The sequence below is a fragment of the Aquarana catesbeiana genome, linkage group LG01 (genome assembly GCF_042186555.1).
Source record: "Aquarana catesbeiana isolate 2022-GZ linkage group LG01, ASM4218655v1, whole genome shotgun sequence".
In the NCBI taxonomy this organism is placed as follows: Eukaryota; Metazoa; Chordata; class Amphibia; order Anura; family Ranidae; genus Aquarana; species Aquarana catesbeiana.
In genome coordinates, this window is record NC_133324.1 from 227,655,885 (window position 1) to 227,673,757 (window position 17,873).

The following is a 17,873-nucleotide window of genomic DNA, read 5'->3' on the forward strand; positions in this document are numbered from 1 at the left end:
GTCATAGGTAGGATCCTTGAATTCCTACAGATAGGATTAAAAATAAAGCTGGCCTTGAGTACTATCAAAGGCCAGATGTCGGCCTTATCGGTCTTCCTTTTCAACGTCCACTTGCTTCTCAATCTCTGGTTCGTAACTTTATTCAGGGGGTAAAGTGGATTAATCCTCCAGTTTGGTCACCCCTGAACCATTGGGACTTAATTTTAGTCCTGTTGGCTTACAGAAGCAGCGTTTTGAGCCAATACGGAGATATTCCTTTTTGTTCTCTTGACGGGGGAAAAATAATTTTCTTGATTGCCATATCTTCTGCAAGAAGAGTATCAGAGTTGGCTGCTCTTTCTTGTAAAGAGCCATATTGGTTGTTCATAAGGATGAGGTTGTATTGCGGCCTCATCCTGAATTCCTACCGAAGGTAGTATCTGGTTTTCATTTAAACCAGGCTATTGTTGTGCCTTCATTTTTTTTTTTTTTTCCAGAACCTCGTTTCTGTGGAAGACAGGTCACTACATTCTCTTGATGTGGTAAGAGTGGTCAAGGTCTATTGAAAGTGACTACTCAGATTTATAAAACAAATGTTTTGTTTGTGTTTCCAGACGGTCCTAAAAGAGGAGAGGTATCCTCGAAATCTACTATTTCTAAATGAGTTACATAGTTACAAGTGATTGTTCAAACTTATAGGTTAAAGAGGAAAATTCCTCTTTTTCATATTGCAGCGCACTCCACCAGGGCTGTTAGTGCCTCTTGGGCAGTGCATTACTAAGTCATGGCTCAGATCTGCAAGGCCGTAACTTGGTCTTCAATCCATACATTTACCAGATTCTATCAAGTAGCTGTAAAAGATTATGAGGATATTGCCTTTGGGCGCAGTGTACTGCAGGCTGCAGTATGAGTCCTCTAGTCTCTTGGTGCCCTACAATTGCGTCTCCCTCCCTTCAGTTAGCATTGCTATGGGACATCCCACATAGTAACTACTATGGCTCTGTGTCCCTTGATGTATGAAAAGAAAATAGAATTTTTTTTAAACGGCTTACCTGTAAAATCCTTTTCTTTGAAGTACATCAGGGGACACAGAGGTCCCTCCCTTCTTGGTATACACGTGTATTGCTTTGCTACAAAACTGAGGTACTCCCAGTAGTGGGAGGGGTTATATAGGGAGTGCACTTTTTTTTAATTTAGGGTGTGCCAGTGTCCATCACCTGAAGGTGGCCTATAACCCACATAGTAACTACTATGGCTCTGTGTCCCCTGATGTACTTCAAAGAAAAGGATTTTACAGGTAAGCTGTTTTAAAAAATCCTATTTATTTGCCAGTGTCATTTATACATTGATCAGTGCATTTTTATAGCACTGATCAATGTAAGAATGTCACTTGTCCCCAAAAAGTGTAATTTGGGGTCAGATTTGTCCGCCGCAATGTCGAGCTCCCGCTAAAAATCGCAGATCGCCGCCATTACCAGTAAAAACAATAAAAATAAAATAAAGTTTAAGTCTATCCCATAGTTTGTAGACGCTATAACTTTTGGTCAAACCAATCAATATACGCCTATTGCAATGTGTTTTTTTTTTTTTTGTTTTTTTTACCAAAAATATGAATGTACAATGGCCTAAACTGATATTAAATATTGATATTATAATTTTGTTATATGTATTATAAAATATAAAACCGCAGAGGTGATCAAATACCACCAAAAGAAAGCTCTATTTGTGGGAAAAAGGCCATCAATTTTGTTTGGGTACGACATTGCATGACTGCGCAATTGTCTGTTAAAGCAACGCAGTGTCAGATCGCAAAAAATTGCCTGGGGCAGATCCTTCCAGGGCTGAAGTGGTTGAACAGGTCTGTCCCAGACCTGGGGTTTAAGTTGGGCTATAGCACAGTCTCCTCCTTCGCCATCCAGTCAGAACAAACACTCACACAGATTTGGAGACAGAACAAGTAAAAGCAGGTCAGTCTTTTGTACAGAACAGCCGAATGACAAAGAAAGTCTTAATGGTCTATTCCGTAAGCTAGAAAACCTTATGTCCGCCCAAACTCGTCTTTGGTGGAACACAGCCTCCTTGGGGAGGAATACCTCAAGGAGAACAGAATTCCAAGAGCATTAAGAATTAAAAAATTACCCTCATTTGAAGTGGAGGATTTGGACTTTAGGGCACAATGGACCAGCGTTATAGATGAAGCTTCTAAAGCTTTAATGAAGCTTCTAGTCAAATTCAAAGAGATATGTTTGGAATCCCTGAGAATGGAAATGGATTTCACACAACAGGATTTATGTGGAATCCATTTCCGTTCTCAGGGATTCCAAAGCTTTACCACCTATCAGATTTTAACTCGAGAAGAGCGGCTCTGGACACATTGGAAGATAAAATTACACAAATCAGAAAGGTCCAAATTTCTCTGGGATGAGTCGTATTATGCAGAGCGAACCGTGTACAGATGGACAACCCATAATCGACAATTAAAGGAGGAAATCAGGAGGATCAAGACACTCCATTCTAAGGACATCGTCAGCAGCTAACAGGACACCCAAAAGGGTCAGTTTTTCTGACACCGAAGGAGAAACCTCTGCTCCTTCAACTTCACCCTCAGCCACCAGTCTTCAAGAGAGAAGAAAACTTGAAGATACTTTTTCTGACGATAGTGACCCTTGCTTTCCAAAAAATCGTGAACCCCAAGGGGAAAGGGGGCCACCACAACCCAATCAAAAGAAAATAACATGAGAGGAAAGAAACATCGCTGCTCTGATTTGACAAATTTTTCTAATATCGTCAATGTTCTGAATGTTTCCAGCCAGACATTATCCAAGGAAACGTTCGCTATTCTATCTCGAGGCGTCAACTTTGCACCAACCACATTTCGGTTTATTTTCCACTCTAGTCAATGCTAACAATTTTGCTCACCGTCTTACCCTTAAAAAACATGTCTTAACCACTTCAATACAGGGCAATTTCCCCCTTTCCTGCCCAGATCAATTTTCAGCTTTTAGTGCTGTCGCACTTTGAATGACAATTGCACGGTCATGTAACACTGCACCCAAACAAAATCTTTATTATTTTGTTCCTACAAATAGATCTTTCTTTTGGTGGTATTTGATCACCACTAGGGTGTTTTTTTTAATGGTTTAGCCAAAAAAAAAAAAAAACAGAAAATTTTGAAAAACTTTTTTTTTTTGTTTCTGTTATAACATTTTTTAAATAAGTTTTCTCCTTCCCTGCTGGGCGCTGATGAGGCTGCATTGCTGGGCGCTGATGAGGCCTCACTGGTGAGGCTGCACTGCTGGGCACTGGTGAGGTGGCACTAATATGCAGCACTGATGAGGCACGGGCAGGCATTACTGCTGGGCACTAATTGGCACCTCTGATGGGCACTGATTGTCCGCCCTGGTGGTCATTCTCAAGGGGGGGCTGTGCTGATAATCAATCAGCGCAGGCCCCCTCCTGTCAGGAGAGCAGCCAATCGACTCTCCTCTACTTGTCTGTCAGCGCGAGTAGAAGAAAAGACTGACCATAGCGTAATACAGTCTATAGTGTTTAATAGAAAAAAGGCAATACACTTACATCCGTAAGATGAATATTCGTATATGATAAAAACACTGCCGGCCGGCAATAAACAAACTGAGCCCGTCGTCCTAGTAAAATCATGTGGTGACGTCAGTACGTACCCACCTCCAGATGCTCGTTGTCAATGGGGAACCATTGACAATGTCACGTATGACGAAACGCGTCTGGAGGAGGGTACGTACTGACGTCGCCACGCGATTTTACTAGGAGGATGGGCTCCGTTTGTATAAACACTACAGACTGTATTACGCTATGGTCAGTTTTTTTTCTTTTTGGGTCACTTGCCTAAACGAATACGGACTCCATAGATGGTGAGTGGGAGAGATTGCAGCCATCCAGCCTGCTTAAACCGATTTGATCTTCATCTGCAAGTTAAAGGCCGAGGTTGGGTTATAGGCATCTGCCCTTTATGCTTGCCGTCTGGTAAGCAGGTCTATGTTACGGTGGTTGGGCACTCTCCTATTTGTGTGAAATCACTGTGGTGCCAAGAAAAAGCAATTTTTTTTTTTTTTTTTTTATATGAACTTTTATGTGCCTTAACTTGAATGATTGGGACTTTTTAGCGCAGCTTCTCTCCTTTGCCTCAAAACCCCCTACTATTCCAAGTCAGATTTTTACCCTATACAAACCAGGGGCAAACAACTAAATATCTTGCAAAAGTCGGTAGAAAACTATATTTTTAGCCCTTTCCAGATCTATCAATAGTATAACTAAAAACTGCCAAAATCTCACAAAAGGAGAGAGAACGTTTAAAAACTTTACAAGATGACCCCAATATCATCATAAAAAAACTCTGATAAGAGAGGGGCGGTGGTCATACTTGACTCCCAGAATTATCTCAAGGAGGCATTTGGACAACTCTCAGAGGAAGATGCCCTCAGATCCCAGCCAGGATTTTAAACCGCGCCTAAAATTCATAGTAGATGAAGCAGTATCGATTGGAATCTTAAATCATTCAGAAGCCAAAAACCTGATACCTGTGGGCGCCCTGTGACACCAATATTTCATCACTTACCTAAAACGCACAAAAACCATGTTCCTATTCAGTGTATGAGAAAAAATGCATAGAAATGCATTCAATGGATGCCCCCTTGGACTTTTAAGGGCAGGAAAGAATGAATAGGTAGTAGATAAGTATAAAAGGCAAGGGAAATGCCAACTTTATTAATGTACAAAAATATAAAAATTGTAAGAGAAATTTAAAGTCAAATACAATACAAAAGTGCATCAATGATAGACATCAGAGTTTGTTACACATATATATGTATCACCCAAACATGTTCCTATTCAGGGTAGACCCATAGTGGCAAGTACTGGCTCCCTGGGAGAACAATTGGGGAATCTTGTGGACATTCTATTACAACCATTAGTGTCCAGGATAGCCTCTCATTTGCGAGACACAACATACATACATACACAACGTACTATACAAGTTCTTGAGGGGTTTCCCTGGAGCAATGGCAATAAGTGGGTTGTGTGCGATGTAAAATCCTTATACTCGTGTATACCCCATGGTTTAGGTCTACAATCACTTAAACACAACATGAACCTATATATGGAATATTCTCTTGAACTCAAATAGCTCATTTTGGAAGGGGTCTCCTATCTATTACATCACAACTACTTCCTCTTTAATGAAAAATGGTATATACAAAAACAAGGAGCCTCTATAGGAGCGAGATTCTCACCCACCTATGCCAACTTAAATATGGGTTGGTGGGAAGAACAACACATCTACAAAACTCACAATCCTCACAGAGACCATTATGTCTCCTATTTCTTTTTCATACATCATGGGACACAGAGTCAGGCTAATCATTACCTGCTGGGTTATATTCCATCTCCAGGTGAATGGACGCTGGTAGACCAAAGGTCTTTAGACAGGAAGTGATCCCCTATATAACCCCTCCCATACAGGAAGTGCTTCAGTTTTTCACCAGTGTCTGTGAGGTGGATGGCACGGTTTGTTTGAGCTCTCTGAGCTCCAGGTCTCTAGTCCCACAAACGGTTCTTAAATGAATCAAGGGAATGACCGCTCTGATCCATTTGACACAGGCTTTATATGCTTAGATAAATGGTACCTGAGCCTCACAAAGAATACTCAAGATCCTGTGAGGTTTTGCCTGTAATGCGGCATCCTGGCGCTGGACACTGAGGTGGAATCCTGGACACCACAGCGCTAAGGCATTCCTGCAGGGTGCTGTACAGGTCCAAGGGAGTGGACCCTAAACATGAAAAGGGTACCCAGTACTTGAAGGTCCTCAAGTGACTGGAACCCCCCGTGATGGGTAAAGTTTGGGCTCTTAGTTTCTAAGCTGTCCTGCACCTGGATGGATAAGTGAAACCCCTTTACTTATTACTGTGGGGTGTCCCAGTGATTGTAACAATCAGTCAAGCTAGCTAGAGGCTGGACACCTGTGTGCGGTTACTATACGGGGGAGTTTTGGGCTAGCTGTAGGTGTTTGCAAAGTGTACCTTTTTTGCTTGTGGCTGTTTTTTTACCTGTATGATAGAGCACAACGGTGCGCCATTTTGATTTGGTTCACCATAGTGCACGTGCGTTCGCAAGAGTGCTGCTTTGCTCAGCAGTTGTTTGGTGGCCATGGCGCTTGCGGCTTCGTCGCACAAGCGCATTAGCCTTTATCTGGGCGCACAAAGATTTGCATCATACGCAAATACAGCCATGCTCGTTCGCCGGAACCGCATGCGTGTGCATGCACAGAAGGTTCCAGCATGCACACACAGCTTATTTAAAGTGGATGTAAACCCGAAAGTTTTATTTTTTTTTTTTTTGTCATAATGTAGAGTATAAGATTTCCTATCATTTGAGCCCAGTCTTGCCACAAAGAGTTAATCCAGTTCTGAGCAATCCTCTTTTATTGTTCAGTGAGATCAATCTTGACAAACGGAGAAAAACTTTGTCAAATCCTCCCCTTTGCTGTGAGTGACAGGTGATTTACATATCTCGTGCATTATTTTTTAATTCCCACCCCCACTTCTTTCTTCAGCAGCTCTGCAAGGATTGGCTGTTCCACACCTCAGTATGATTTGGCATGCTGAAGTCATGTGGTTACTTTCCTGTCTTTTCACTGGATGTTCGAGATCATAGCAGAAGTTCAGTGTAAGAAATACACAGGAGAAAATGTATATTGACAAGGGGAGTGTAGAGGTGGGCGGGGAGTCTACTGACATCACGACTCCACCCACCGAGCTCCAAACAGACCCACCCACAGAATATGCAGTTTTTCGGGTCTCATAACAGACAGAGGGGAGACCTTTGACAGGTAGATACATGCAGGAGGCATGTATATACTTATAGATAACCCCTATGGCAATAGTTTAGAAAGGATGACTTTGGGTTTACATCCACTTTAAGCTGTGTAGGCCAAGCATGCGGTGCTTCCAGAAGGCAGCTGTGGGACACAGAGCAGACTCTGAACAGACACTTGCAGCGGTTTATTTTTCCTTACCTGAGTCATGTGAGTCACCAAGTGTTGCTTGGCAGGCTAAAGGTGCTTAGCAGGATTGTTACATAGGGGCTTGGTGAGCCCTATTAAAGGGTCTCCCTTCTGAGGTGTTTTAATACTACACCCAAGTACTCTCTTTGTGGCTGGTAAATGTCTTCAAAAAAGAGGAGCAGGACTAACACTACAGGGAAGGGCACACCTATGTCGTCAGTAGTTCCTGATGAACCTAGTCGTTTCCCTAGTGTTGTATCACCTGAAGTATCGGAGGCTTGCGGGCAATCTGAGTCGCTGCGCCTATCTGGTATTGTGCCTACAGTCAACTTTGCTGCTTCACCCTTTATCACCAAGGATGAACTGTCGTCGGCCCTAGCTGGGTTAGAGCAGAGGGTTGCTAGCATGATCGCCTTCATCCCGCAGGGTGGCAAGAAGCATGACAGATCCCCCTCCCTGGAGCCTCCTAGTCTGGAGCAGGAATGGGTTGAGGATGGGGAAGAGCTTAAAGCTCAGGATTCTGTGGAGGGCCTGGCAGATGAGTCTGCTTCCGAGCAATCTGGACAAGATATCCAGTTCGTTTGCCTCTGTCGCAGAGGCTTTTGATCCTGACTCTGACCGAAATGGTTAATTCTGCCTTTAAGTTGCCTCTTGCAACTTAAAGGTGACTGAGCTCCCCTGGTCCTCTTTGGGATCCCTGAGGCCTCTTCAGGCTGCACAGGCTTTCCCCCTACACCCCCTGTTTTGCTGTTGACACCATTTGACTCTCTTGTCTGTACATATGCGCAGACTTTTGTGGCTTAAGAACTGGTCAGCCAATGTATTGGCAGGTTTCCCTTTTCATGGGGAACGTTTATTTGATGATCATTTGGACAAATATATCCAAAAAATTTCTGGAGGGAAGAGTTCTCTACTTCCTTCGAAGAAAAGCACCAGATGTCGCTCGTTTAAAACCTCAGGGACTGCTTCCTCAAATGTGTCAGCGTCGAGGCGGTTCTTCCGGCAACAGGGCGCTAGGGCCAGGGGCAAGACGCAGGGCCAGAAGAAGCCCTAGGTCCAAGATTCTTCTAAACCCAGCACCAAGCCCTCCTTTTGAGGGGACGCCCCCACTCCATCGAGTGGGGGGAAGGCTGCTGCACTTTTCGGACATTTGGAGAACAATAATTCAGCACGAGTAGGTCGCCTCAATTATATCTTGCGGTTACAAGCTGGAGTTGCGGGGGGGTTCCCCCTCAGAGGTTTCTAAGATCCAGCGTTCCCTCAAATCCTCCAAAAAGAAACTTATTGCTTCAGGCACTACATCATCTAGTGCATGAAGGAGTGATTGTAGAGGTTCCTGTATCCGAAAGGGGCACATGGTTTTACTCAAACCTGTTTACAGTTCAATAACCAAACTGGGACACAAGGCCCATTTTGGACCTAAGATTCCTGAATAAGTATCTACTGATACAGTCCTTTTCAGATGGAGTCTGTCCGCTCAGTAGTAGCCTCACTCCAGAGTGGAGACTTTCTAGCCTGCATCGATATAAGACGCATATTTACGCATACCTATCTTTCAGCCTCATCAGAGGTTCCTATGTTTTGCAGTAGAGGAACGTCATTTTCAGTTTGTGGCTCTACCCTTCGGGCTTGCTACAGCTTCCTGGGTGTTCACAAAGGTCCTAGCACCAGTATTGGGCCTTTTAAGGGCCCAAGGAATCCTGGTGCTCACATATCTTGACGACCTCCTGCTCAGAGATCACTCATTACAGGCTCTAGAACAGAGCAAAATATGCACAGTGCGGTATTTGAAAAGCTTAGGCTGGATCATAAATACTGGAAAGTCAGCCTTGAAACCAGCTCAAAGTCGAAAGTATTTAGGTCTGATCCTGGGTATGGTTCAAGCAAGAGTATTCTTGCCACCTGTAAGGATCTGTGCCCTGAAGGTTCAGGTGCATCCGATAAGGGGCACCAGACAACCCTCCATTCGGCTCTGTATGAGTCTTCTAGGGAGGATGTATCCTCCGAGGCAGTGCCCTATGCCCAGTTCCATTCCATGCCTTTTCAACAAGACATCTTGGCTTGGAACAGAAGAGGACAAGCCTTGGATTATCCAATGTGCTTATCTCCTCAGGCACGATTAAGCCAAAACTGGTGGTTGCAAGGTCAGAAGCTGCGAAAGGAAAAATCCTTTCTCCCGGTAACTTGGAGAGTACTGACTACAGATGCCAGTCTCTCAGGCTGGGGAGCGACCCTGGAAGGGCTCACAGCTCAGGGGAAATGTTCAGGGACAGAACAGATCCTGCCCATTGTCCTGGAATTACGAGCAGTACGTCTGACCCTACGGTCCTGGATGGTGGAGCTTCAGGACTGCCCTATCTGGGTTCAGTCTGACAATGCCACTGCAGTGGCCTATATAAACCACCAAGGCAGTACCAGGAGTCGTTAAGCTCTGAAGGAGGTGAACCACATACTAGCCTGGGCAGAGGAACATGTGCTGATTCTTTCAGCAGTCCATATCTCGGGAGTAGAGAACGGGAAAGCAGATTATCTCAGCCGCCAGAAGATCTACCCGGGGGAATGGTCTCTACACCCAGAGGTGTTCGAGGAAGTTTTCCAATGTTGGGGATGGCCAGAGATCGACCTACGGACATCCAGGTTCAACAATAAACTTCAGCAGTTTGTGTCCCGAACAAGACATCCTCTGGCAATTGGACCAGATGCTCTGGTAGTTCCATGGAGCCAGTACTCCCTGGTTTATGCTTTCCCTCCGATCCCTCTCCTTTCACATTTGTTGCGCATGATTCAGAGAGAGGGGGGGTTCCATTCATTCTGGTGGCACCAGCCTGGCTCAGAAGGCCCCTACAAGCATTTTGGAAGAACAGTAATTTATATCTAGTGTAGTTTACTGGACACATATGATTAGTTTATTTATTCTTTATTGGATCACATTATTTCTTGGATCACTGTGCTATATTAAGGTTGATGGTAGCGCTTTATTAACTTTTTATATATGAAAAGCCCAGGAGGTTCCTACACCCCTGGTAGAATGAGCTCTCACCCTAAAGGGAGGAGCTTTGTTTCAGACCGTAGGCCTGAATGATCAATTGACAGACCCAATTGGCAATGGAAGCCTTGGAAGCCGCCTGCCCTTCTTGGGTCCTTTGGTAAAACAAAAAAGGAGTCTGATCCTCAGATCTAGACAAATAAACCTTGACTGCCTGGACAACGTCCAATGAATGCAGTCGTCTCTCTTCTGGCGAGCAAGGCTGAGCGAAAAAAAAGAAGGCAAAATAATGTCCTGATTTAAATGAAGGGCCAACACCACTTTTGGCAAAAAGGATGGAACAGGTTGTAACACGACCTCATTGTGGTGAAGGATTAAGTATGGTTTCCTGCTCTTAAAACGCCCAACAAGCAAAATCCCATTCATTTCAATGGCATCTGTTCACATCTGAGCGTTTTGTCACCTGAAGCAAAACACCTGAAGCTCAAAGTACATGAGCTTTTTTTTTGGGCAGATTACATGTGTTTTTCTGCTTTTTTTTTTTTCTTTTTTTTTTTTTTTTTTTTTAAATCAGATTTTTTTTTATTTATTTATAAAACATAGAGAAAAAACTCTTCCTAAAAACAAAAACAAAAATATACAGCAAATTACATTGTCAAGGACATATTATTATCCAGATATACAATCAGTTTGATTACTTCTCCTGCATCATTATGGTATATATGAGCTTACATTCAACTAATAAGACAAATCTCTACATGTCCTTATCAATTTCTGTCATATCCTGTATTTTCTACGTGTAGTAGTTGTGTCCTTTTGGTACTTTGTACCCCTACCCCGCTCCCGGCCCTGAAAAGGACAATCGGTCGGTGCAGAGGTACCCCTCCCCCCTAAACAGTGGGGGGAGGATTCAAGTGTTCTTTTTTTTTTTTTTTTAAACCAATATGTAAGTAAACCATATAACTCGTCACTGCAGAGTTAGACAACTTCTCATCAAGAATATTATGTTAGATTGTTCCACATTCTGAGTCTCTATGTCACCATATCACCCTGTACCCACCCAGCGTAAACAGCCTCCTCCCTCAGACAAGTGGAGCAGGGGTCTGTGTCCTACCACCAAATATTTTATTTTGGACCAGTTGGAAGGGCGCCAAACCAGGCACTTCCAACTAAGGGTCCCATATACGTTCAAACTTTGCTGGGCTGCCTCTGTGCTGGTATGTTAGTTTTCTCAATAGAGTGTCATTTATGGTATTAACCCATTCTGCGTGTGTCGGCGGTGACGCCGCTAGCCATTTTTTGGCAATAAGTTTTCTGGCAATAAACAATACTCTGGTAATGGCTATGTACGTGTGCGGTGTATATAGTTCTTCATCTAACCAGCCCAACAGACACAGCTTGAGATCAACCACAAATGTAAGGCTCCATATTTTATTTATAGAATTGATTATTTCGGACCAGTACCTTTGCAACTTTGGGCACCTCCAGAGCATATGCACAAGTGTACCGTTATCTATCTTACAACGGGGGCAAAAAGGGTCATCTCTTCTACTCCATTTATGTAACTTATATGGGGTACGGTAAGTTCTGTGTATAATAAATAATTGTGTAAGTTTTTGGGAGGAAGAGATAGATACCTTGGGTACATTCTCCATTATATTAGACCATTCCTCATCTGTGATGTGACCTATATCCTCCCCCCAACTTGTCCTGCATTTTAATGACATAGTCTTGGATACCTGCATTATTAGGGAATCATATATAGATGATATTTGTCCTTTCCTAGACATTGAATTTACTAGTTGTGCGAGTACCGTGGGTCTAGTTAATTCCCATTTGGATATTGTAGCTTGTGCTGAGATGGCGTGCCTAAGTTGCAAATATTGAAAGAATACAACATTTGATATGCCATATTCTTCCCTTAGGGATTGGAAGTCTCGTAGGAGTCCGCCCTGGTATAGCTGTTGAATATACACCACCCCACTCCTAGACCACGTAGAGAAACCCTTTAATTTACACAGTTCGGGAAAATTACTATTGTTCCATATACGAGACCATTCAGAATACCCTTCATAGTGAAAATGTTGCTTGGCCTTATTCCATATTTTATCTATGAGCACCATAGTTTGGTATTCAGGTACTTTGCGGAACTCTCCTGCTTCCAAGCACTCCACAAGGCCCTCACTCGAGAGTGAAGTGCGTATTATATTACTCGTAGGGTCAGAGGACTCTGAGTTTTGCCAACCCGTTAGGTGCTGTAGTTGGGCTGCTATGAAATAATATGGGTTCGGGACTGCCAGCCCGCCCGAGTCCTTTGCCTCCTGTAATGTTTCCAATTTAATACGCGGCACCTGTTTCCTCCATATCAAGGAGCGAAATATAGTGTTACATTTTTTGAATACATGGATAGGAATCCATATAGGGGCGTTGTGAAGCGCATACAAAAGCTGTGGACCCCATACCATTTTTATCAAGTTACATCGGCCTACTACCGAAAGGAGAAGTTTGATCCAACTAGCTGTTTTTTCTTGGAATTTTTTAATCAAGGATTTATATTTAGTTTTACATATAGTTCTAGATTGGGATGGATAACTATGCCTAAATATCGGAAGGTGTCTACCACTCTTATCTGGTCTGCTGCTGAGGGAAGAGGCGATACAAGGGGATCTAGTGGTAACAATGTGGACTTGTCCCAGTTTATCTTGAACCCCGAATAGGATCCAAATTTACTTATTAACTCCATGAGATTTGTTAAGGAGGCAGACGTGTCGCCCAAAAAGATAAGCGCATCGTCGACATACAAGGCTATTTTATCTTCCAAATTTCCCCTTTTAAAACCGCATATAGCCGAGTTCCCTCTGATAGCAGCAGCCAGAGGCTCTATGGCAAGAGCAAAGAGTAATGGGGATAGTGGGCAGCCCTGTCTTGTTCCCCTGTGCAAATCAAAGAAGGAAGATAGCTTGTTGTTAATTCTAATGCATGCTTTCGTCGGTGCCTTATACAGTAGTTTAACCCAGGAAATGAATGTCTCCCCCAAATTGAATTTTTCTAGCACCCTCCAAAGATAATCCCATTCTACGCTATCGAACGCCTTAGCGGCGTCTAGTGAAAGAATAGCTCTTTGACCTTGATTATCTGTTGGAATTTGCATATTTAAATACAATCTGCAAAGGTTGTGCGCTGTGGATCTGTTGGGTATAAAACCCGATTGATCCGGGTGCACTATTTTTGTCACCACCTTAGACAATCTCATAGCGAGGACTTTAGTGATCAGTTTCAAATCATTATTCAAAAGTGATATGGGCCTGTATGACTCAAGTTGGATCGGATCCTTCCCGGGTTTCAACAGGACCACCACCACTGCCTCGTACATGGAGTCCGGTAAGGATTCAGCAGCGTGTGCTTTTTCAATTGTGTGGAGCAATTCCGACAGGAGTATGCCACCAAACTTTTTATACATTTCAATTGGAAGACCATCATTTCCCAGGGCCTTAGAATTGGGGAATGTTGCTAATGCAAGTTGTAGTTCTTCTAAAGATATAGGCGCATTTAGCAGTACTTTATCTTCCCCCTGTATTGTCGGAAGTGAGATTCCATCTAAAAACTCAATTAAGTCAGTTTCAGAGTAATTCACCTTTGAGGAATATACATCCTGAAAGAAGGTACAAAATCCCTGCATAATTGAAGGGGTATCTATAGCTATTTGTGTTGGTGACACCGCCAAGCGGTGAATAATTGGTGATGGTTGTTGCGATTTGGCTATTACCGCTAACATATGTCCTGTTTTTTCCCCTTCTTCAAAGTATGTTTGTGAGGTAAAGAAACGTTTGTTTTCTGCCTGTTGGGTATGTATGGTGCGATACATTTTTTGTGCGTCCTTCCATTTTCTTTCATTATCAGGTGTGGGTGCTTGTAAGAACTCCTCCTCTGCTTTGTCTACCGCTATACTGGCGTCAGCTGCCCATTGTCTGCTGTTTGTTTTAATTGTGGCTATTTCCTTGATGCACATCCCCCTGATAAAAGCCTTCAAAGTGTCCCAAACTATACCCGGTGGGGCAGAATGTCTATTGTCCAGTAAAAAGTGCTGAATTTGTGTTAGCATATGCTTAGTGTCTCTAAACAGCGGAATCCAGAAAGGATTCATCTTCCAATGTATTGGTAATTTTACAGTAGGAAAGCTTAAACTGAGTTGTACCGGGGAATGGTCAGATAGAACTCTAGCAAGATAGGTGACTTTTGGATCATAACAGTGCGTTGATGTATTACCCAGCACTAAGTCAATTCGTGACAAAGTGGAATGCGTTAATGAATGACAAAAATATTGTGCCTTAAAAGGAAACTTACACCGCCATAAATCAAAAAGCCCAATATCCATCAAAAATTTGGCAAGAGCCGTATATGTCCTGGGGCCCTGCGGGCAGTACTTCCTGTGCATATCAAGAGACATGTCCAGGGTACTGTTAAAATCCCCCATGACATACACCGGTAACTGAGGATATTTTGCCAGAAATCTGGAAAGACATTGCAGCACTATTAAATTAAATGGTGGAGGTATATACACATTTATGATCACGCATGCATGCGATTCCCAAGTTCCCATTAGAAAAATAAATCTACCCTCCACATCTATTTGTGCATCAATTTTTGTAAATGAGGTAGTCCTGGAAAACAATATACTCACACCCCTTGAATACCGGGTATGTGTAGAATGATATTGAGTAGGATACTTCGAGAGGTGCAACAGGTTAATGGTGTCTTTAGTGAGATGCATCTCTTGTAGACATACTACAGTGGGGTTCCGGTGTGAGACAAAGGTGAAAATGGCAGTTCTCTTTTTAGGGTCATGTAGGCCTCTCACATTCCACGAGAGGAATGATTCTGTTCGCTTAGCCATTCGGTTTTCTTACTGGTCGTGACCCATCTTCCTGTATGGGAGGCCTGTGACAGGTGGACTCAGATAATTCAACAAAAGTTCTGAAGTATAAAAAGTGTATTGTACGACTCATTCTATGTGTCCCACTCTGCAGATCTGCTTCCATCCACAAAGCTAACTTGCTCTGTGACTCAAATATATAGCGCCCATTCAACCAGGGCTTAAAAACAGAAAAAAGAAAAACAAACTGTAACAAATTAACTTCCATTGGAAGGCCTTCCATTGGTGCCCCGCAGGGCTCTTGGTGGGGTAATAACGAGGGCTGGGACCTTGTGCCCTCTAAGTTATACACTATAGGGGTCACTGATAAGGTAAATCAATAAAGTAAGTTGTGACTCTCTGTGGGCTCCATTTGTTCAAGGTGAGCATTAATAATCAATTTAGGGATTTTTATGCACTTTCTTATCCTGGTTCATTTCCGCGTGCGGCTGCCTGCAAATGCCTCTCATGTCGGTCAAGCCAGTTGGTAGCCATCATTGGATTTTCAAAGAAGTGTACCGTGCCCTCAGCAACCACTCGCAACTTGGCAGGGTATAACATAGAATATACCACCGAGATTGCACGCAATCTCCTCTTGACCTCTGTGTACTTTGCCCTTTGTTTCTGCACAGCCGCTGAGAAATCTGGGTATATGGACACTCTGGCTCCTGGTATTTCCAAATTGGGTTTTTGTCTGGCCAAACAAAGAATAATGTCCCTGTCCTTGTAATGTAGTAATTTCAGCAAAAATGGTCTGTCATTGCCCCCTGGTGGTGGTGGTCGGAGTGGCACTCTATGGGCTCTCTCAACAGAAAAGAATGGAGTAAGATTATTTCTCCCAAACGTGTCAGCTAGCCATGTTTCATCTTGGCCATGCCGGCCGGCCGAACGGCTCTCCTCCATCCTTCTGGACACCCCCGTTTTGGAAGTGGAGCGACCGGGTGTCGCTGTAGGTGTAGCCCCACGCCGGGAGCGGAGTTTCCGGTCTATTGTAGCGGTAGATCGGGCTCACTTCAGGATGATTTCTGATCCGGAGTCTGGAGTCTCTGTGAGACACGTCTTCTCACATGGAAGTCCAAGCCATGCCCCGTTTTTCTGCTTTTTTACATTGGTGACTGTTGACCTCTACAAAATTGCGGGAAAAAAATGAGGTAAAAACGCACTACTTTTTTCTGCCTGAGAACGAAACGCTCAGGTGTGAATACAGCCTAAAATACCAGGAGCACCAGGCTGATAACTGAGTTTAAGTGGTGTATATTTTAAGACCGCAAGTTGTGATGAAATAAGATGACTGAAGATTTAAGGCTCCCGATAGCTAAATGCCCATTTCACATAAATAAAGATTTCATGTTTGAGCAATGATTGTCAACTTTGGTAGCAACATCTATTCCTCCTGTGTACCAATCCACAACTAAGAAGGCTCATTTACCAGACGTTGACTTTGTATATTAACAGTTCATATGTGCTCAGATCTCAACTTGGTCTGTGCAACCAGATCCCCAGGTCTGCTGCATAGATTGAGTTGAGATCAAAGTGTATTTGACCTGGGTAAAAAAAGCCAGATGAAAGCTGGTTGTGTACTAGCATGGGTAAAGAGGTATATGTTGTGTACTAGCATGGGGAAAGAGGTGTATGCGTTACTTAAAGAGATTTGCAAGCTCCCAAAGCTGCTGCAAAGTGCATGGTCATGAATGGTGTGTATAGATAGATCCATATTGAAACTAGCTCAGGAGAAATGATCATAATCCTGAATCTTATCCTTTTTAAACTTTTTCTTTTTCTTAGAAAATTATCATGCGATAAAATAAATTATGCAATTTAAATAATTTTTAGCATCTTTTAATAATTAGCCGTTTAAAACATATTTTGTGGTTTCATTTAGGCTACAAACTCTACAAATAACGAAGTGGTTGCTATTAAGAAGATGTCCTATAGTGGGAAACAGATGAATGAGGTAAGAAGTTTTTCTGCTACAATAGGTATGTAGAACAGGCTCCCCTCCGGTAACTAGCTAGAAGACTACTCTCTGGTATTTGTAATGCCATCACTTTTTGGATGAAAAATGGTCAACCTATAGGGTTGGAACGGCACATGAGTTTGAGCTAGTTTTTCATTTTGGAAAAATATTTTGAAAAGTAAAAATAACATCTTATGGCCATTGACATGTTTAATGCCTAATTGCCATAGTCTTGTAAGTGTAAGACCCATTGAGTGGTCCCCAATCTCATACTGCTCTTTTAAAATAAAATGGGATCTGTATTTCAGTTACTGTTTGGCAGGCTGTGTTCTGCCAAGGGAAAAGTAGTTTTCATATCTAACCACCATCGTTTTAGTGGTGGTGCAGTACCCAAAATTACCAGCAGGTATCACTGCATGCAAGCTGTAACTGCAGTACTTAAATTTCAATTTGCAGTGTTATGTTGATACCGTAAGAACTGAACTGTCTGTAGTGAAGTGTGTGTAGATACATACAAGTGCATAAAATAGGTGTAAAAGAGTAATCCTAAAATACTGTAGTATTGAACCCTCAGTGTTTATAGTCTACCACATTGAGCAAAATAGAATAAAGATTCCTCAGTAAAACTTCCAGTTTACAACTTTCAATGCTGCTGGCTCCTGCTTCTCAGTGCTGCTTTCCTGAATTTTCAGCTTTCACAGGAAAGAGTGACAGAGCTTGTTAAGCTTCACATATACCCAGTGAAGTGACCCGGCTCAGGTGATTCACAGAGATGAAACAAATCCTCCTACATGAGTTGTATCTGTCTATCTGCAGTACTCTTCTTGTCAGAGCTTTCACAAAGCAGGGAGCTGAAGATGCACTCTGTAGAGCTCAGTGAAAGCTGATTGGAAGGAAGGGACACGCCCCTTCACACAGGAACCTAACTGAGACTGTTAATCAAAATGTCTGCTGATGCTCCCTCCCTGTCACCTTTTTTCTCTTGGTGTCAGGAAAACTTGT

General features: G+C 43.0%; 1 protein-coding gene across 3 annotated transcripts in view; it reads left to right on the forward strand.

The window, feature by feature from the left end:
* Positions 1-17,873, forward strand: part of TAOK3 (TAO kinase 3) — a 433,972-nt gene that overhangs the window by 113,998 nt on the left and 302,101 nt on the right. For all 3 annotated transcript variants that reach the window (XM_073625563.1, XM_073625585.1, XM_073625574.1), the window contains one exon: positions 16,797-16,868. In XM_073625563.1, the coding sequence (XP_073481664.1) occupies positions 16,797-16,868 (72 nt within the window). The remainder of the gene's footprint in view (positions 1-16,796; positions 16,869-17,873) is intronic.